This window comes from Pyrus communis, chromosome 16 (assembly GCF_041283825.1).
Source record: "Pyrus communis isolate YQ-2024b chromosome 16, ASM4128382v1, whole genome shotgun sequence".
Taxonomy (NCBI): domain Eukaryota; kingdom Viridiplantae; phylum Streptophyta; class Magnoliopsida; order Rosales; family Rosaceae; genus Pyrus; species Pyrus communis.
In genome coordinates, this window is record NC_142580.1 from 17895459 (window position 1) to 17916690 (window position 21232).

A 21232-nucleotide genomic window follows, 5' to 3' on the forward strand; every position below is an offset into this window, starting at 1 on the left:
TAAAGGGACAACTCATAGCCAACCGTATGTACAGCCATATTTCAGTTTGTAACTAATCTATGTGTTAGAGATTTAATCAAGTACAATTAGTCACTAAGCTTTATTAGAGAAATGTATAAATACAGAGTTAGCATTCCTTACGCATTAAGAAACAAATAATACAAGGCTTCTTTCTTTACAATTTTCATCGTACCACTTGCTTTAATTGCATTTTAGGAGATAATATTGAATGGTATAATTACTACTTGCTTAATTCCTAGTCGTCGGGTCGTGAACAAGGCTTTTTAGTTCTTGAGTTGTAGTAGTTGCTGGATCATCGACCTTTGTAGGTAGAATCACTGGTAAGCTACTCATCCTTAGACTTTGATTATCCTCTTTAACTATGAACATTTTGCATCTGTGATTTTATTCTCTCTAATCCTCTGCTTAAATTTCCAGTTTCTCAATAATCTGTGTACTTTGAAGCAATGCTTATCATTCTTTCAGTCAATTTCCTGCGAAAACCGCTTCCAACAAGCGTGATTACTATTATGAAACTTCCCACAGAGACACTTTGCAACCCTTTATATCCTTTACACCAGCTGCATCACCCCTAAAACCGCCATCAACCCAATATAATCATGTCCTATCTCCCTTTAGTTCATCTTCATCGTCCCCTAACCCCAAGCCTCCGTCGTCTTTGTCCAAACCACCACAAGTTTCTTCAATCAATACATCTTCATTATCCCCTAAATCATGACAATCTTTTTCCTTTGATTCGTATTCAACATCCCTTAGAACCCCAACATATTCAACCAAGCTGCCCCAATCCACTTTTGTTAATTCATCTGAATCACCCCTAAAATCCCCAACATCTTCATTCAAACCGTCGCAATCTTTCTCTAGTTCTTCAGCTAGCCCTCCTATACTTTTGTCGTCGTCATCTACATTTCATACTAAAACATCTAATAATGTCTCGTCCTCTAAGCCACCTCAGGCTTCATCTGGACCAAATTCACCATCCCCAAAGCCTCCAACATCTTCTCCCAAACCATCTTCATCTTCCTCTACACCAACAGCTTCTTCCAAACCATCTTCCTCTTCCTCATTTACTTCATCGTCTCCTAACCCTCCAATGTCTTCGTTTAAACCTCAGAAATCTTCTTCTCTCAATGCATCATCTAAGTTTTCTCCTAAACTATCTACATCCTCCTCTAACCCACCTCAGGCATCAGCTTCGAAACCATGTCCATCTTCCTCTACTGGACCTCCCGTATCTTCAACAAAGCTCCGTCCAATGTTTAAGCCAGTTTTATCCCACGCCTCTTCAGATGTATTAGATCAGGTGGGAAAGAAAAGTTATGTATGGCTTGAGAAGGATTCATTACCTATATTCGCAATTCCTGACAATATGAAAGATTTGATCAAGAATGACATTGCGCCGAAAGTTCTAAACAAGCCCCCTGTCTCCCGCTACTTATAAGGATTATTTCGCTGCTCTCTTATATGCTGAAGATTTCTACTATGAGGTACGCATGAATATTTGCCCTTTCGTAATGCCTTTTTCCTCTTGTTACTTACAAAAACTATGACCGATATCTAACCTATTACTTAAGAAAATTTTGAAAGATACGAGGAATTCTATCTGCTCATGAAGCTTCGTTAAGTTGTGTTCGTAGTACTCTACTGCTGGCATTGGTTGGTGGTGTGAATTACAGATTGAATCATGCTTTTGTTTGAAACAGAAATGGACTCATTTCGATTTGGAGAATGTCACTGTAGAGTTGCAGAGAGCAGCGGTTTATAAAAAACCAGACACGGAAGAGAAACCCGACAGGGAAGAGAAAACCTTTGTAGCATTTGATATGGCTTCTTTTCCTGAGAATCACCCATTCCTTTTGTCGAGAGACTTGGTCCATTTACGACCATCGGGGACAAATGCTGATCCATTTCAGGTAAACTACGAGCACCGATCTATCAACATGCATTGGATTCTAAATGTGTATCTCGTTTCCTTTAATTATCCATCGAAATGATCTTACCTGTTATACAGGGCTTTATATATCGTGTCGTCAAGAGCAGTGTTGTTTTAGTAGAATTTGAAGACGACTTTTATGTCCAACATTATTCGACCCGAAAATATGATGTCAGCTTCTCATTCAATAGAGTCTGTTTGAAAAGAGCTCATCAAGCTGTACAAAATGCATCGGATGCTTTGTTTAGGAACTTCATCTTTCCTGAGTCTGTTTCGCGTACGAAAATTCCCACTGCACCAGCGCTGATGTGCCCTGGTCATAAACTTGATGCCAATCAATTATCTGCAGTTCGTCATATTTTAAGCATTCGTGGCTCACCACCTTACCTATTGGTTGGCCAGCTGTGTGTTAAAAAGAGCGGTTCACCACCTTACCCATTGCTTGGCCAGCTCAGGGATGAAAAGACCGATTTTAGGCTATCGAGAACTGGGGTGGTGGTTAGTGAAGCAGTGCACCAGTTATGTCAAACTTCACACGGAAATAGGATCCTTGTATGTGCTCCTAGCAACCTCTGTTGTGATGAGATTGTGAGAAGCTTGTTGAAATGGATTCCTAAGTCGGACATGTTTCGAGTGAATGCTGCATTCCGCGAGAAAGAGGAGGTACCCGATGACATCCTCCCGTCATGCCTTTACAAAGAGACTTACTTCTCTTGTCCTCCGATGGAGGAACTTTGCGAATTCAGAGTGATCTTCTCCACTTTCATGAGTAGCTTTCGGCTGCATGATAAAGGCCTAACTGCTGGACATTTTAGTCATATTTTTCTGGTGGATGCTTCGTCTTCTATTGAGCCGGAAACATTGGTGGCCTTGACTAGTTTCGCTGACAAAAATACTAGTGTTATAGTTACCGGTGAAGCAGAAAACCGATCGCGTGGGGTTCGAGCTGACATGGCTAGGAAAAAGGGACTGAAGATTTCCCTGTTTGAAAGACTTTCCAAGTCAGTGCCATATTGTGTAGAAGCCTCAGTTCAATGTTCATCACACAATTGGAGCATTATCAAGAGTAAGTAAGACTCACTGGACACCTGCAGGCAACTCTCTGAGTTTGTTCGTCGGTTGCCATCGAATACATACTCGTATGTTATGCTATTCGAATGCGTGTGTGTGTGTGTGTGTGTTATCGTACTTACGCTCATCTGGATGTTCTGCGGATGATTGCTCAGTACGTGTATTTTATATTATTCAAGTGTGTATGTATATATTAGCGTACTTGCGCTCATTTAGATGTTCTGCGGATGATTTCTTACGCAGTAAGAAGCTTAAAACCATTTTCTTATATGCCCTCGGTTTCTGAGTGTGGTCTATGAGATAGGAAAAGTCGATGGTACTCCGAAGTATCCGATACACCACCAGATATTTTAACCCCTCCCCAGATAATCCAAAGATAGAACAAAAACCATCAACCCCATGCTGTAGGAGACGAATGCTTCAATCATGCTCGCGTGGTCGACCCAGCTTCATCTGAGATGCTTTTACTTATCGTTTTGAAAGGCAACCCAGCTTCAGAAAACTGATTCAGTTTCGAGTTTAATGGTGGGAATGCAGCAGAAATGTAAGTGGCTGTGAAAGCAGACAAGTCTAATGAATAGCAAAGCAGTTGTAGGATTCCATCAGTCGGAGAAGGAGGCCAGAGTGGATTAAATATTTTCACCATAAAAATTCAAATTCTGGAAAGCCCCTTCCAGTTACAACTTACAACAGCAAAACCGCCTGCTAAAACCCTAATTCTTCTGCTCTTCTTCTTCATGCTCTCTCCTCACTCCTCAGTCTCCTCCTCCTCCAACAAACCCCCCCCCCCCCCCCCAAATCCCAAATCCCAAATCCTACAAACAATTTGAACCCCTAAGAAAAACCCTAATTTGAATTGCACTGATACATTGCTTAAAATTCACAGATTTGCACAAACCCTTATTCTTCTTCTTGTTCCAGGCTCCAGCCATCCAAAGCCGGTTAAATTCTAACCTTAAAAATCCCACTACAAAGAAATTTCTTAAAATTAAACAACTCCAACAACAACCCAAAAATAGCAAAACAGAGACATACACATATTTATATATACCAACAAAACACACCACCACTACCCACCGCCAACCGACCCAACTCCAACCGAATTCCATTTTTTTCAGCGCCGGTCGTCTTCTCTCTGACCCGAATTGCCGTGCCCACCAGACAATGAAGCCAACAAGTTGAGATGTCCTGGAAGGTAATTTCCTACTCTGGCCGCCGACGCCTCGCCCATCGGCTGCTGCTGCAAGAACAGCGAATGCTGCTGCTGCTGCTGGGACACCGCTGACTGGTCCATCAGCTCCGGGGGCGGCGTCGCGGCGAAGCTCCATACCTGCCCGAAGTGCGGGGCCCAGAACCCGCCGGGTCCCCCTGCGGTGGGGCCCAGCATGGAGGCCATGGAGTGCCCGACCACCGACACAGCTCCGTCGTTGTTGGCGTGGTGGTCGGAGGGGTTCTTGGTGGCGGAGACGTCGTGGTTGTGGTTGGTGTCGTGGTCGTCGAGGGGACCCCGGACGCGCTTGCCGAGGATGAAGGGGGTGGGGCCCAGGAGTTGGGGCTTGTGGTCGGAGGAGGGGGCGGAGGAGGAGGTGTTGCCGCCGCGGAGGGAGACGGAGACAGTAGAGAAGGAGGCGGGAGTGGTTCCGGTGCCGGTGGCGGCGATGATGGAGGGCTCGGCCTGGCGGAGGAGCCACTCGATGGTCTGGCCGTCGGACTTGTGGCCGAGCTCCCGTGTGAGCTGGAAGACACGTGCGGCGCAGATGATAGGCATGCGGATGCGGCGGCCTCGTCCATCGACCTTGCTGTGTCGGTCCTTAGAAGGGGGCTTCTTGACGGCTAAGACGCCGTTACTTGACGGCCTTTGCGAGGTCTGCTCGACCATAGCTCCTCCGCCGCCGCCGCCGTTAGTGAGCTCGTTATTAGGGTCCTCGGAATTTGACATGGGAAGGAATTGTAGGAGCTGTTAAACTTGTAGAGAAAGAGAGGGTTGAGTGGTGGTGGTTTGGGGGAGAGGAGGGAGGTGGGCTGGGCTGAGGGAAACACAGCTCACTCTAATGATTGAGCTTCCAGACAGGGGCTGGTGGAGACAGAGGAAGCCACATGGGGTGGTGGCCCCCACTTATATACAAACACTCTTCCCCTTCACAGCTCTTCCCTCACTGTGGGAAACACGCGCAACCCCCAATCCCAAAATTAATAAATTAAAATTTCAAATAACTATATTTTTTGAAACAAGTTAAAATTTCATTATTACCTTCATGTTGTATGCGAGTTTTCGCGCCTTTGTCCACCTTGCTCAAACTTTCCTTCAAACAATGGTCATGTGGCAAGTATAAACGACATTTTCAAGTTATATGCAATGCCAAGAAAGCCCTTGAAAAATGACTCTTGTACTTGTCTCGTAACCTTTTCATAATGAAAAATGAAAAAAACCATTTAAGATTACGATTTAATAGTATTTCTCTTTATTTATAAGTAAGGTGTTTTATGTTTGATTATTGTCAAAGACAAGTTTGAACTATATTATTAATAGTATTTCTCTTAGGGTAGATAATATTGTAAGTTCAAAAAAAAAAAAAAAAAAAAGGAATGGAAGTGTTTCATTATCAAACATGTAGTTTCATGTGGTATTTAGTATTACTATTTAGTAATATCCCTCTTCACTTGTAAGTGAAATGTCAGGTTTGATTCTCATGTTAGGCCTGACATTTGTTGGCTGGGCAGTCCAACAGGCTTTTTGTAGCCCACTGATTGCCTTTTTCATTTTGGGTCGCTTGAGCCACATTTGGTGGGTTTTTAGTAATTATCTTGCCCTTGCCCTTGCCATCCAAGTATGGGTGAACTTGCTTATGCAACATCTCTAAAAAAGACATCAAATACGCCAACTAAGATTAAAAGACATCAACGTTTCCTCCAAAAGAAATCCCACAATGGATGTGGTAACTGAGTTATTTGATTTCTTACTTTCTAGCAGTTTTTGTATAGCAAACAAGAGTCAATTTTGTTATTTATTGTGTGTGGTTCCATAATTCACCAATAAGATACAACCTTAAACGATTTTTTTTTTCTTAGAAACTTTGGCTATAGGCCCAATATATAATATAATAAAATAATAAGTCAACATTCCCTTGAGGGAAAAATATTTTGACATGAATTTCAAATGACCATACAAGCCTTTAAATAAAAATTTTGAGAATTCATATTAGACATCTCCATTGGAGATGCTCTTAGTACTCTGATTTTGTGATATTTTTCATTATGATATATAGGAAGGGAGATCATTTTCATACCTTACTCTTTTTATTTTTGGTCATCGGATTAAATAAGTCAAACGTAAAAACAGTCAAGATTAAACATGGGGTATGTGAAAGGGTAAAAAGGTATGTGTTTATCAAATATCTATAGGAATCATGCACATTGAGTCAGTGTTATATAACACGCTTGCTACAATTGTGTGAGTTTGATAGAAATGAGTTTAATCTATTCATTGTGGAACCCATCTACTTTATACTGTCACATCCCACCCCGGGGGGGGGGGGGTTGACCACTTCCCGGGCCCGCTCCACCACTGTAGCACGATATTGTCCGCTTTGGACCCGACCATGCCCTCACGGTTTTGTTTCTGAGAACTTACACGAGAACTTCCCGATGGGTCACCCATCCTGGAAGTGCTCTCGTGCACTACTCGCTTAACTTCGGAGTTCTTATGGAACCCGAAGCCAGTGAGCTCCCAAAAAGCCTCGTGCTAGGTAGGGATGGGAATATACATTTAAGGATCACTCCCCTGGGCGATGTGGGATGTCACAATCCACCCCCCTTAGGGGCCCGACGTCCTCGTCGGCACACACGGGACCAGGGTTAGGCTCTGATACCAAATTGTCACATCCCGCCCTGGGGGCGGATCACTTCCCGGGCCCGCTCCACCACCGTAGCACGATATTGTCTGCTTTGGGCTTACCATTCCAAATGTCAAATCAATGCCATGAAATCTGTCAGCCGGAGTCACCTAACGTGACATGTACGGCTGAATCTAGAGCTCAAATCTCCAACTCATTAACTGTACCTGCACACGAGTCGGAACCACCTAAAGTGATCTACACGACAGAACTATGCACCTAACTTAGATCCAAGATAAGCGTGTGGTGCAAGAGGTGAACATCATGTGACGGCCAACATGCCCTGATCTCGGTTGGGATGTGTCAGTTTGGAATGGTAAGCCCAAAGCGGACAATATCGTGCTATGGTGGTGGAGCGGGCCCAGGAAGTGGTCCCCCCCCAGGCGGGAATGTGACAATTTGGTATCAGAGCTTAACCCTGGTCGCGAGTGTGCCGACGAGGATGTCGGGCCCCTAAGGGGGGTGGACTGTGACATCCCACATCGCCCATAGGAGTGATCCTTAAATGTATATTCCCATCCCTACCTAGCACGAGGCCTTTTGGGAGCTCACTGCCTTCGGGTTCCATAGAAACTCTGAAGTTAAGTGAGAAGGGGGCTAGAGCAATCCCATGATAGGTGACCCACTGGGAAGTTGCTTGTGAGTTCCCAAAAACAAAACAGTCAGGGAACCGTGAGGGAATGGTAAGCCTAAAACGGACAATATCGTGCTACGGTGGTGGAGCGGGCCCGGGAAGTGGTCCCTCCCAGGCCAGGATGTGACATCTACTCTATTATTGCTTGTTTTAATTATTTTCTCCTTTAAAAACTTGGTCGAGAATTAGAATCATTCTCATAGAACTCAAATTTTTTTGTAAGAGTTTGATTCCTGTAAAATTGGAATCAAACTCAATTTTTCGATCTACTGTAAAAGGCCTAGTGAATAATTTTATGTTAAAGTATGTAAATGATGATGTTTGAAACTCTTATTAATTTGTGAGTGGATACATGGTTTTTATGAGTCAAAGCTGGACTTCAACATCATGGGTTTGGTATAAAAAAAACATAGACAAAAATAAAAATTTGTGTAAATTATTGGATTGACTATAATACAATCATGTATTTAACATGATCACCATCTTACAATCAGATACAATTTATGTAAATATATATAATTAGAAGACCAAATATGACCGTTAAAATAGTAACTAGGAGTAAGTACTTAAAACCTCTCAACCTTTGGTGTCATTCCAAATTAGTGTCAACATTTTTAAACGTTCCAAACAAGTACCCAACCTATTGAAATGTCACATCCGTTAAGCCTGAATTAAATTTTGTTGAATTAACTAGGGCTTACTTTGTCTCTATTATGAATAAAAGGTCATAGAAGCATGACTTCCACCAAGTAAAGGTAACCACTACCCCTTCAGGCCATCACCTCCAAACACAATGCACAACCAAAAACTCCACCCTACAATTGAAGCCACCAACACCTAGAACAAGTTCATGGAGGTTGCTGAAATGGTATTGAATGCCATGATGCGGCCACCACCATCTTCATGGCCCACAAAGAAGAATTGGAAGCTTTACTAGCCAAAAATCTGCAAATGAGGAAATCACATGAGCAGATATAAACTCCTTGAAACCATATCCAAAATTTTAACCTCTTCTTGTTAGGAGATTTTCCGATCTTCATTTTTTGTTTTTGATTTTATTTGGAAATTTTTTTTTTTTTTTTTTTTTTTCATCTTCATGTTTTTCTAAAGCTATTTTTATTATCGTCGTAGTATCTAAGTAAGCAAATAAGTGTGACCCATTGTTACTACATGTACATGTTACGAAAAAATTAACGGGGACCTAGTGGATGTGATATTTTCAAACAAGACTAAAGAAAATGACACAAGGCATTTTTTTTGTTAGTACATTAATATTTTTACACAAATTTGGTATCGAATTCACCATCCACGACATTTGAATCTAAGACCTCTCACTTTCAAGTAAAAATAAATACCACCAGACCATAGTACTAAGTGGTAAGACAGGTTAAATATTTAACAAAATTATGGCATTTTCCATTAAAAGATAATCCTTGCATCAAAACTCAAGGGATATATCCTCCTATATATGCATGTGTAGCTTAATGACACCTTAGGGAGAAGGCTACAACGTATGATGGCCGATAAGATACACTTTAGGGAGAAGGCTACAACGTATGCTGGCCGATAAGATACAAACGTTGCATCGCCTCCTTCAATAAATCAAGGGAAATATGGCCCACCCATACATATATATTCAAACCCTCCCCTTTTTCTTTTCTTTTCCTTTTATATTACTTTCCAACCTCTACATTTTTTATTTTTGACTGGATGCCAATTCCTAAATTTAATTTGTAAGAAATTATCTGTCTCCTTGAAAAAGAGCTCACATTCCACACACAACAAACCAAAAAAATCTAGATCCCAAACCAAAAAGGTTTCAAATTGAAATTTTCAAAAGTTTATGGATGCCATATCGAATCAATCCCGAACCATTTGGTTCAAGATTTGGATTTGCTTATTCAATGGTCCGAGAATCCTGAACCGAATCGAAACTATATATTATTATATATTATTTTTTTAATTATATTTAGAATTAATTGCAACCGTTGGATTGTTTCAAAACGATCTGGGCCGTCCACTCTTTGACAGGGGTCTCCAGCCCTACGTCACTCTCTCATTTCATTTTGAAGCTCAGCCACCCACCCATCTCTCTATCTCAAATTCGAACTGAACCTCAGCTCAACTCCGGCCCATCACTACCCCACCACCATGCCATAACGTCTTGACTCTCCAGCCTCCCTCCACCACACACAACCACCCCCTCTCTCTGGCCATTCTCTCTCTTAGACACTCAGAGTCTGAGAGTCTGAGATTGTCTCTCGAACCTCCATCCAGTGCAAAGATTCTGCAGCCAAATTAGGTACAATTTTGGAATTAATTCAAATTTCGAATTAATTTCTCGGGTTAGAGGTTGTGAAATTCATTGATATTTAGAGGTTGAGAAATTCATTCATATTTAGAGGCTGTGAAATTTACTGATATAGGTAACTGATTTGAGTATGCAATATATAGTATTAGTTCGAAAATCGATGCATCAAGGTTTAAAATTTTGTGTCTTTCAATGCTAGTTGTTTGCCGTGGATCCTTGTTTTAGACTTGCAATGGAATGACTGCCCTTATTGGTTTGATGAGAGTACGCGAACACATATTCATGTTTGCTCTATGAATGTGTGAAGCTAATATTTGTTCAATGAATGTATGTCCTGACCCATCTCGAAATACTAAAAACATTTTGGCAATTTCGAAATTCGAGAATACCGAAATTTTGGTTTAGAATTGGTCTTCAGATTCCTATCCCAAAAATGGTTGATTCGGGATTCGGGATCCCATATCAAACTAGCGCTGCAAACAACAATGGATGTGGAGAAATTCAAGACTTTGAATACAAAGATAAATACTATTAACTAATTGAGATACAATTCATGCTTAAATGTTGAATTAGAACAACAATTGCCTTCAAAATATTTGTGAAGGAATTTCTCTTCAAAATATTTCATGGTTCGATTTAAGGAACTTCGTACTTATGTTCGAAACTGTTCATTTTATAAATGTAAAATTTATCTCCTTAAAAATAAATAAAAATAGGATTGCCCATTAAGGGTTGATTAATGGTTGATATTATCCCTCCAGGACTGGAACTTCTTGTTTTAGAGGGCGAATCCATCAAACTATGAAATTGTTTATAATATAAATACAGATGATCGAAACCGGTAAAAGCATTACAATACGTACATTTATTTACTACAATTGATTGATCAAACAACCTTACTTTTGAATTTTTTTTATTTTTTATTTTTTACCGATATGATATTCACAGAGTGATTTATATTATAAACAACTTTGATCATACAAAATTATATGGATCGACAGATTTAAAAAATAAATTCCTTTCTAATTTGTAGAGCCAAGCATTATTGGCTGAATTATGTACAAAACCCAATTTTATAATACTCAAACCCTAAAACTGTCAGAACTTGGTCCCAAGATTCAGTTTTCTCGAAGAAACCAGAGTATAGTTGAATGGCCAAATCGGAGACAGCTGCTTGTTTCAATGTTATGTTCCATGAGTCAACGAACTTTCTTGTGATTGGGTTCAAATCTAAATTCTCGGCTGGATTTGGCTTATAAAATTAACAATCATTAGTAATAGGACTTCCTACCCTACTAACCAACATATAGCAGCAACAACCAACAAATACTATTTCATAAGCTCTCTTAACACATGTTATTAGGACAATAATTTCCCTTGCAAACACCTTTGAGGAGATTAACACTGTCTCGAATCATTGTGAGGTCTATGTTTGGAGACATCTCAGCTTGATTGCATTGCTCATAGCCCTTTTCTTGACAGATTAAACTCATCCTCGTACACTCACTCACGTGTAGCAGCACTCAAGTCAAATTACATGAACACTATATATTTGATGACATAGAGCACACGTGGTGATTGTGCTTCAAAATGTAAGTCAGCCTGCTTTTATACGACTCAACTGATCTCTTAACTTTTCAATGTGGGAAGCGCCTCTTCACATCCTCACAATAGTCTTTGCATTAGACTTTCATAAATAGAATAAGAGAGCATAAATTTTTTTTAACTTTGTAGCGATGAATTCTTCTATAATTGACTTTAGTCGTCTTATAAATTATCAAGTGTTTAAAAAGTGCACAGTTGCTATTTGTTATCTTATAAATACTTATTAAGTGTTTAAAAATTGCACAATTGATCTATAAATACTTGACATGTGGCGTGTTTGGCCAATGCCACTTTGCAGGTTTCTTTTGGTAAAAAATAATTACTTTTGTTATCCTTGTGATTTACGTTTTTGAACAATAAAAAAGGTCTTGATTTACGTTTAAAAAAAAAAAGAATAAAAAAAGTCTTAAGCGTGGAAAACGTGTTTCGCGGTTAGACCTGACCCGCATGGTCGAAAGAGGGCGCGTGAAGTAGAGAGCTGTCTTGGCTTTAATGTGGTCAGTGAGTGAGTGAGAGAGAGTGAGAGAGAGGGAGAGTGTGGAGTAGGTTACAAAAATGACGCGTCAGACTGACATAATCCAGTGTGTTTTTATTTATGTAATTTGCCACTTTTGTAGGTCTGAATTTTCAACTTCAAAATTTAGCATTTACCCTTTGCTAATTAGATTTGTTCCCGATTTTAGTGTTTGGAATTTAAAAATCAACATAGCTAGATCGTACAAATTAAATTTGAGGGTTATCATTAATTCATTTCAATGATTCATCATTCACAAATCATCAATTCTGATTTTTTTAGATACCAATTAATGGTCCAGATGTGTCAATCTTTAAACTCCAGACATTAAAATCTGAAGAATCCAACTCCTATCCTCCTCCCTCCTCTTCTATTGCGACAGTGATGATGTGGACCAATTCATATTCTTGGCAGTTGGATTCTAAACCCTAAAGATCAAACGGTGAATAATTGATGTCTCTTTTGAATTGTTATGAGCTGGAAGTCTCCGGGTTCAAACCCCAGGGCCTAGGCTGCAAAAAGTCAAGGTCATTAATTTTGGATTAGAAAATATTTGTTGCCCGCTTTATGAAGATTAATTAAGAGGACAATGACGTTTGCTGGTGTGATTAGTTTGGGATCAATTATTTTGAAGAACTAGGTTGGTTTTTCACTTTTTTTTTTTAATTAGACGTTCTAGTTCTTAAGTACGCTACGTCACCGGATTTTCAATTTCAATTAGAGCAACTCCAGCGGTGGAGCCCTCTTCCCAAGCTATACACTATTCAATTCACCTAATAAACAGTAACTGCCCTTAATGAACAGTAACTGCCCTGACAATAGCATTTGCATCTCCACCGTTACACTTCAATAGCCCTGGCAATAGGCAATAAAATATTAGTATTTTTTTTATTTATAAAATAATACAAAATAATTTTAATTGTAATATCGGATAAGATTTTTAATCATTCTCGTTGCGCCATATATCATTATCCGAAGTATTATTAAATAATACAAAATAATTTTATTTGTAATTTCGGATAAGATTTTTAATCGTTGTCGTTGCGCCACTTGTCATAAAATCCGAAAAGACAATTATTGGGGATGGATTTCCGATAAATTTTTTAATCGTACTCGTTATGCCACGTGTCATTATCCGAAAATACAATTATTGGTGATGGATTTCTGATAAGATTATTAACCAATCACGTCGCGCCACGTGTCATAATTTGTTCACAATCTTTGAGGATAGATTTCCATCAGATTTTTAACGAATGACGGCATGCCACATGTCATAATTTGTTCACAATCTTTTAGGATAGATTTCCATCCATCAGATTTTTAATGAATGACGGCATGCCACGTGTCATAATCTGTTCACAATCTTTGAGGATAGATTTCCATCAGATTTTTAACGAATGATGGCATGCCATGTGGCATTATGTACAACCTAATCCTTTATGAATCCTCCATATAATCTACCATCCATCCTCACAAATCTCACACCAATTTTCTCAAGATCTCTATCATTATTCATAGTTTCTGCTTCCTTGTTCACAAAAATCTGTATCATTATTCATAGTTTCTGCTTCTTTCTTACAATGTCTTCTTCTTCTTCCTCAAGGATGATGTGGGAACTCGATCAGGAAGAGGAAGAATTGTTTAACCAATCAGAAGCAATGTTCAATCACCAGGGGGCAAAAAATGAGAGGGAAGAGGATGAGGAGCGTAGAAGGAGAGATGACGAAGTAAGAATGGGCAGAGCCTCACATTCCCATCGAGTCATCCAAGCTATGGCTCAGATCTGCAGGTCCAGCCGTTTCGGAAACCTTGATAGAAGCAGACAACGACGAGGTATGGAACTCTTGGATGATTATTTTGTTCCTAATAGTGCATTCCCTGATACGTACTTTAGACGTCGTTTTAGAATGGAACAACATTTGTTCAACAAAATCATGATTGCTGTTTGCAACCATGATTCTTACTTTGTGCAAAAGAAAGATGCTTTTGGTGTTATGGGTCTACTGCCTGAGCAAAAAATTACTGCTGTCTTGCGGATGCTTGCATATGGAGCATCTGCAGATCAAGTGGATGAGATAACGAGGATGGGGAAATCAACCATTCTTGTGTCCCTGATGAGGTTTTGCGGAGCAATCGAATCTATCTACATCGTTGAGTACCTCCGCAAACCTAGAAACATGGACTTGGAACGGCTGTTGAAGAAGGCCGAGATGCATGGTTTTCCTGGGATGATTGGAAGCATTGATTGTATGCACTGGACGTGGAAAAACTGTCCAAGTGCATGGCAAGGCGCTTATGGGGGCAGAAAAGGAGCAAAAAGTATCATTCTGGAGGCGGTGGCATCTTTTGATACATGGATTTGGCACGCCTTTTTCGGGGTCCCGGGAGCTCAAAATGACATCAACGTCCTTACCCAATCCCCAGTGTTCAACGATGTCCTGCAAGGAAAGGCACCAAAAGTCACGTATAAGGTCAACAGACGTATGTACAACGGGCCATACTACTTAGTTGACGACATTTACCCGCGATGGTTAACATTTGTCAAAATAGTGCCACGTCCGCAAAGTGCAAAGGAAAAACACTTTGCAAGCTGTCAAGAGGGGTGCAGGAAGGATGTGGAGCGTTGTTTCGGTATCCTCCAAGCTCGCTGGGCGATCGTCAGGGGTGCTGCCAGACTGTTTGATGTAGAGTCGCTTCGATCCATCATGATGACGTGCATCATTCTTCACAACATGATTGTGGAAGATGAGTACGATTATGAAGCCGTTGATGAATATGAGCCAGACACAATGAACAATTCAAGAACACGTATATATTGTGCTCATGACGCCACCGATGAGCCCGTGCAACATGAGCCATTACAAAGGGATGGACGTTACAATGAAAGGCTCATTCAACGATATACTGCATTTCAAATGCCAGACATGCACAATGCCTGGCAAATTGACTTGATAGAGCACTAGTGGGCATTGAAACAAGCTGAAGATAATTAAGTTCATTTAGTGTGTTTTTTTGAATTTGGTATGTTTATGTTATTTTATTTGGTGTGTTTTATTATTTGGTATGTTTATGTAATTTTTTTAGTGAGTTTTTAATTATTCCGTATGCTTATGTAATTTTATTTGGTGTGTTTTTGTCATTTCAATAAATATTCTCTTAGTATAAATAACTTACCAAATTAATTTGAATAAATATTCAATAAATTGGAAACAACATAAAGAATACAAACAATAAATAATAAATTACAACCCAAAGTGATTGGAAAATTATGGGCTCCGATTACAAAAAGTACTCTATTCATCATCATTTAACCAATTTTGGTGCTAGGATGATCTTCTCTTGTGATGCTAGGACCATCTTGGCTTGCTATTGCTTCTCTTGCACGTGTCATTCGCACCATGTCCGCTTTCTCTGGCTTCTAAAAAAATTTAGAATTTGGAGACTTCCCTTCTAAAGCCGTGTTCATAATCTCACGATCTCGTTGAGCCCGTCATTCTTCTCTAACATGTTCCCTTTCTTGCCTAAGTAGCTCTCTTTCTCTCTCATTAGACTGAAATTCTCTCTCAATAGCTGCAGCTTTTGCGTCCTCTCTAGCCTTCTCAGCCTTATATTTCACCAGTTCCCTCGCCAAAGTCAATTCACCTTGGCGAGTAAGTTCTTCCATGAACTTTGCATAATCATTCTTGGAAGCACTCTCTTTTCTCTTTGAAGCCTTCTTACCTTGAGACCTAATTGGATAACGGGTCGAACCCGACGCTTGTTCAGGGAGGGGCGTTTCGGGCACTTTTCCTGCATCATCTTCATGAACATGTGAGACATAATCGGGTGTAGAGTGTAGAGGGGTGTTGTTCATGTGCACTTCTGGACCGACTGGCACAACTCTAAATTTAGGACAATCTTTGACAATATTCCAACATTCCCACCGGTTGAATGATTTATTTTTGCTTTTGGTTTTGGCAACGTACCAAGCTTGTGCTTGAAGTTCCTACATAATGCGGGAGAAGAAATAATTATAATGAAAATAAGTAACAAATAAATAATACAAACAAATAATTATAATGTAAATTTGGGTATCAAATAAATAATATATTGTTACCTGATCCGAGTAATTTTCTCCACTTCGAATATTACAACTAGCTTGTGCCAAGGCGTCTCTCCACGTACTAAACGATTGGCTAAGTAATTTCCAACGACTGGACATCGATTATTTGGTTCTTTTTCCACCAATTTTCTCAAGATAATTGGTATGAATAAGACTCCACATTTCTCGCAATTGCATCTCATTACCCGTAAGCGAACTATGAGTAACTTCAACCCAGTTAGTACACAACGCAACATCTTCAAGAAGCGACCAATTCGTACCTGCACCAGTGGTCATTTTGTTGAAAAAAAATGGATTCAAACTTTGAGACAAAGAAAGGAATGTGATTGAAAGTAGTTGAGAAAATATGAAATTGTTGTGTAAGGTAGATGATAATGAGAAGGTATTTATAGAAAAGTAAAAACAATTTTTTTTAAAACAATCTCAGATTTGTTTTGAATTTTTTACAATTTTTTTTAAATTTTTATTCAATTAATTAATCTCTGCCGTTGGATATAAAAAAATTTGAATTCCAACACTCCAAATTGTGCCACGTGTCACAACGGTAACTTTTCTTAATTTTAAAACTATTTTTTCTTTTATTTTTTTATTTATAAAGCATATTAATATCCACCGTTGATCTCAGATCGAACGGTGGATATTAAATAAGATTTTTGTTTTTTGACCGTTGAGATCGAACGGTCCAAATTAAATATCCGTTGAGATCAAACGGACCGTGGGAAGCCATGTGGCTTCCCAACGGTAATTGAAAAAGTAAATTTTTTTTTCTAATTTTGTGTCGGCGACGCGCCCCCACGCGCGAGTGGGGTGCACGCGCCTGACACAAAAAAATTTAAATAATGCCTGATACCAGGCTGACATCAGCACTGGTGTCACAGGGCCTTAGGCTCTCGGGCTGTCAATTCTCCATGGGCCCGGAGCTCGGGCCTCCACCTTCACTCGGGCTTGCCCACGCTGGAGCCGGTCCACGGGGCCTTGGGCCCCTTTTCTCTCCCCCGTCCCCCAAGCAACTGCCCACGCTGGGCTTGCTCTTAGGTTAGGGTTAGGGTTACGTTTAGGTGAGGGAAATCCAAGTTTCAAGGAATTTAGGTCAAAATTAAAAAAATGAGTGTTATTATTCTTATCCCAATGTCTTATATTCTCATCCACTTTTTAATGAATTTTTTAATTATAACTTTGTTCATTTGTAAAATGACTAATAAGGACCTTATTTACCCTCTTTCGTTAATTTTTTTTTTTTTTTTTTTTGTTGAAGAAAAATTTGGACGTGATAACTCTCAAACATTGTTTAGACGATTTATCTCTCTTAAACTCTAACTCATCGTCTCATCTCCTTTCATTCTGAGAAAGCAAAAAGAATAAATAACTCTCGCGTTAGATTGAGACAATTTGTCTTAATATGAAACAATCATGTATTTTTCTTATGTTAAATGAAGCAAAGGGATTTGCAAATGACACATTTCAAGTGGAGCTTTGCAAATCTCTATCACGTACGTGTTTTCACGTGTCTTCGTAATTGTTAACGCTCAAAATTAGGAAGTCAACGAAAACTAGTATTGTCAACCCTTGATGGGCTTAGGATGTAAAGCTAGATTATGAACAAAAAGATTTAAGTGATTCACCTCTAAAAGTAGGTTACGTCCACATTAGTGATCTGATATATATTTGATGTGGATTACAAGCAGTTTACAACAATATAATGCAAGTTTCCTCTCCTGGATAAGGCTGCTTATAAGGGGTACTCTACACCTTTATATAGGCCATCAGTGAGTCCCAGAGGTCATAAGCCCTTAATTATTACACCTTCCTATCATTTAATGGGTCGAACATGTAAATGTGACATATAAGTTATTCCTCCATTATCTACTCAACATGCGGAGAGGAAGTAACATTTACACAGAGCTACTTGCATGATTTCTCGGGTCGAGCGTAACGAGCAAACCGTTCGTTAGAGAGTGGTTAAAAAGCACTTTACCCGAGCACTGAGACATTATTTATGTTCCTTCAGGATGCGTTTGTTGCATCGGACTATCTCAGGTTGGACTAGGTTCAGGGACTAAGCTGGACTGGCTTAGACTAGACTAAGCTAGACTAACTTAATGAAGCATTTAGTGCATTGTCGGACTAAGAAGCAGGATAATGAAAATAGTACTGTCATCAGTTTGATGTTTGCTTGGACTGAGACTAAATTATTATTCTAATTTAATTTCTTTTTATTTAAAGATATTATCAAAATTAATAATATTAGATGAGAGTATGACTCAATAAAAAATACAAAAACCAAATTTCTTGCCAACGAAAGAAACATACATGATTCAAGAGTAGTATTGCTCCAAACATCAATATAACAAAGGTGTTTTCCTAACAATTGACGGAGTTTAGAATGCTTTTCTTAATTATTCACCTTTCTTTTGATTGCATTCAATCCCAAGACCACAATGATGCGTAAGGCGCAATGGCAAATGGATAGCCGAGCCTTAATCATTGCTACATTTGGATTCGAGCACGTAAATTGCTTGCTTCAACTAGTTTGAAGAAAACCAATAAAAATATGCAAAAGGAAGAGATCATGACTATACCTCGAGCAAATTACACAACGTTTGGAGCAAAGGATTGTCAAAAGTGAAGCAACACGTTTTAGTTGAGCGAACGTAAATTTAAATGTTGTGATACAGACAAAATTTTGCTATCCTAACTAATTTACTGACTAGACAAAAACACAAGGTTGTGTAGGCTACACGAATACTATAGTACTCATGCACTGCAGATCCTTTGAATCGACTTCTTACATGAACATACTGTTACAAACAATCAAAATAGATTAAATCAATACCACGCCTTTTGTTGCTCTAGTAAGCAAGTTGGTGCCTACACATGTAACAACTTGCTGCATCAAAACTGCCATTTATGACTCTGCTACGATGGCTGAATTTGATCTCACCAAAGCATCTATTGGAGCTTTATTACTTCTTGTTGCTGTTTCGGAGACAATGAACTCAGTTTTTCCGGTGCTAGGCTTAAAACTTGTTGTAGTAGAGTAAACTCCACCCCAGGTGGAAGCTCAGACTGAGAAAGATTAACCATGATGTCAGATACTCAGATCAAAAGACTGCATGTTATAAGCATCGTGTAGTAAACAGAACAGAAATTGGTTAAAAATGGATAAAATGCAGATAATCCGCAACTACCTTAAACTTAAAGTCTCAACACTATTGCAGACTGTAGTTGGTGGATATGTTTCACACACCATAGCTAAGTATATTAATTAGAGAACAAATTTGGCAACATCTCAAATACGGTGCTCTTAGAAATCAAGTGAAACTTTTATATCCATAACAAATTAATACGGATGCACATTTGTTTATTTCAGAAATCTCAATAATGTTTCTATACCATAGCATCTAGAGCATGGTTATATGCAAAACCTGAAAACTTAGCACATTCAAATAAATGGAATCAAGCAATGCATGAACACAACCAAATATGAAAAGCTAGAGAAAGAGGAATCTTCAGTCCAAGGATGAGGAGGTCTATAGTTTACCCTCAATGCCCTGCCATCAAGTTCCTGCCAAATGCAATGAAGTCTTTCTTATATACGATATAAGCCTTTCTCAGATACAATATACAGGGTTCTCATGAATGCAATACAACCAAATGATGGCAAGACTCAGCAAAATAAATACGGAACTCAACCAATCACTACAGTAAAAAACCAACATCAAAAAATGCAACACAAAGCTACAAAACAAAACAACCTTTTCAAAATGAAATAAACATCGACCAAGTTTCAAACGTCAATCATTAAAATTGTTTTCACGATAATGCCATGAAACTCTTGCTAACATAGTTATATACAACAAACAGGGTTCTCAACTTGACCTGTAACCAATGACTTCAACTCAAAACAATCAACACGGTACTAAGTAATCACAATTGTAAAAAAAATACACACTATGAAAGGCCAGAGACTAAGCTCCATCAAACATTTCTTTAGTAAAACAAATCTCAAGCATGTTTCAACAAATGAATGTTAATAAATACAATTACAAATAAAATACCAATTCGAAAATCACAAACTTTCGCATATATAAGAAAATATCAACAAATGGTCAGACTTAAATATGAAGACTTACATAGGTGTTTAGCTGGCAAGCAGCAGATTCAGCTTCTTGAACACTTGACATAGTCACAAACCCAAATTCTCTGCTTCTTCCGGTCGTCTTATCATATATTACCTGCTAAAAACCCTCCAAATTTAACCCACAAAACACTAAACTAGCAACCACTGATTTCACTGTTCACCCAAATTTCTAGTAAAATTTACAAAATTTCGAGTGAAAACAAGGAATTACCTTGACTATCTGGACATTTCCAGCGCTCTCGAAGATACCAGCGAGCTGAGCGCTATCGACACTGAAGAGTTTGAGGTCAGGGGAGGCCTCTTCGTCATCGCTGAGAACCTCCTCGTCTTGTTCGAACTCGGACGAGATGGCGAAGTCGTGAAGGAGATGGGAGATGGCGAAGGTGCGAAGGAGAAGAAGACGGATGGATCGGCTGCGAGAGGACAGGACTAGGAGTCTGCTCAAAATCGAGGGCTCTTGTTAAGAACGACTAGCGAGGAGTTCAGTCGGGGCGAGTACCCTTCAGTCTCATTAACTCTTGTCCGTATAAATAACAAACACCAGACTGGACTATCATTTAGTCTAGTCCAGTAAAAGGAATGCTAGTGAAGGCAAACAAACATACACTTATAGAATTATATTCCTATTGGTGGCCACCACATACCATTGAGTTGATGCCTGGACAAAACTTTCTTTGAAGATCCGTGCCAGAAAGTTGTCAGGTCTACCAACTAGTTTGAACGGTCAGTTTGTACTTTTGAGTTTTTCACTTGGCTCTTCTTGTCGGTAGACAATCCAAGATTATGAGTGGTAATTTGACGACAGGATTATGAGTGGTAGTTTGAGCGTCTTTGATTCTCATAATGACGCTTTATCATCAAAATTCCTTAGGCAGGTTTGTAGCTGCTAGCTCACTGTCTTGACCTTTTTCTTTCTTTAGTGCCTTGCATGTTGATAAACTCTTGGGTTAACATGGAATGACATAAATATAATAGCTAATCCAATCATAATCTATTTACGCACATGT

At 39.3% G+C, this 21232-nt stretch overlaps 2 protein-coding genes and 2 pseudogenes across 3 annotated transcripts; 1 reads left to right on the plus strand and 3 right to left on the minus strand.

Moving 5' to 3' along the window:
• The first annotated feature begins 976 nt into the window (after positions 1 to 976).
• Positions 977 to 5075, plus strand: LOC148690084 (putative RNA helicase SDE3; annotated as a pseudogene). Its single transcript, XR_015957776.1, has 3 exons — positions 977 to 1508; positions 1725 to 1934; positions 2033 to 5075. The product of XR_015957776.1 is annotated as a putative RNA helicase SDE3 (transcript).
• LOC137731506 (transcription factor TCP7-like) lies at positions 3651 to 4964 on the minus strand. Its single transcript, XM_068470625.2, has one exon. The coding sequence runs from the start codon at positions 4962 to 4964 to the stop codon at positions 4140 to 4142; it is 825 nt and encodes a 274-aa protein (XP_068326726.2). The 3' UTR covers positions 3651 to 4139.
• Positions 5076 to 15275: 10200 nt separating the features above from the next.
• LOC148690085 (uncharacterized) lies at positions 15276 to 18075 on the minus strand (annotated as a pseudogene).
• Positions 18076 to 19033: 958 nt separating this feature from the next.
• On the minus strand, positions 19034 to 20782 carry LOC148690086 (RNA-binding protein CP29B, chloroplastic-like). Its single transcript, XM_088687177.1, has 5 exons — positions 20772 to 20782; positions 20437 to 20662; positions 20218 to 20319; positions 19563 to 19649; positions 19034 to 19150 (listed from the first exon to the last, which is right to left on the minus strand). The coding sequence occupies exons 1-5, from the start codon at positions 20780 to 20782 to the stop codon at positions 19034 to 19036; spliced, it is 543 nt and encodes a 180-aa protein (XP_088543303.1).
• Between the last annotated feature and the right edge of the window lie 450 nt (positions 20783 to 21232).

Coding starts and splice junctions, on each gene's coding strand:
- LOC137731506 (XM_068470625.2), bottom strand. CDS start 4,964: ATGTCAAATTCCGAGGACCCTAATAACGAGCTCACTAACGGCGGCGGC.
- LOC148690086 (XM_088687177.1), bottom strand. Junction 20,320..20,436: donor GAAATGTCCAGATAGTCAAG/GTAATTCCTTGT, acceptor GGTTTTTAGCAG/GTAATATATGATAAGACGAC. Junction 19,650..20,217: donor CTTGCCAGCTAAACACCTAT/GTAAGTCTTCAT, acceptor TGCATTTGGCAG/GAACTTGATGGCAGGGCATT.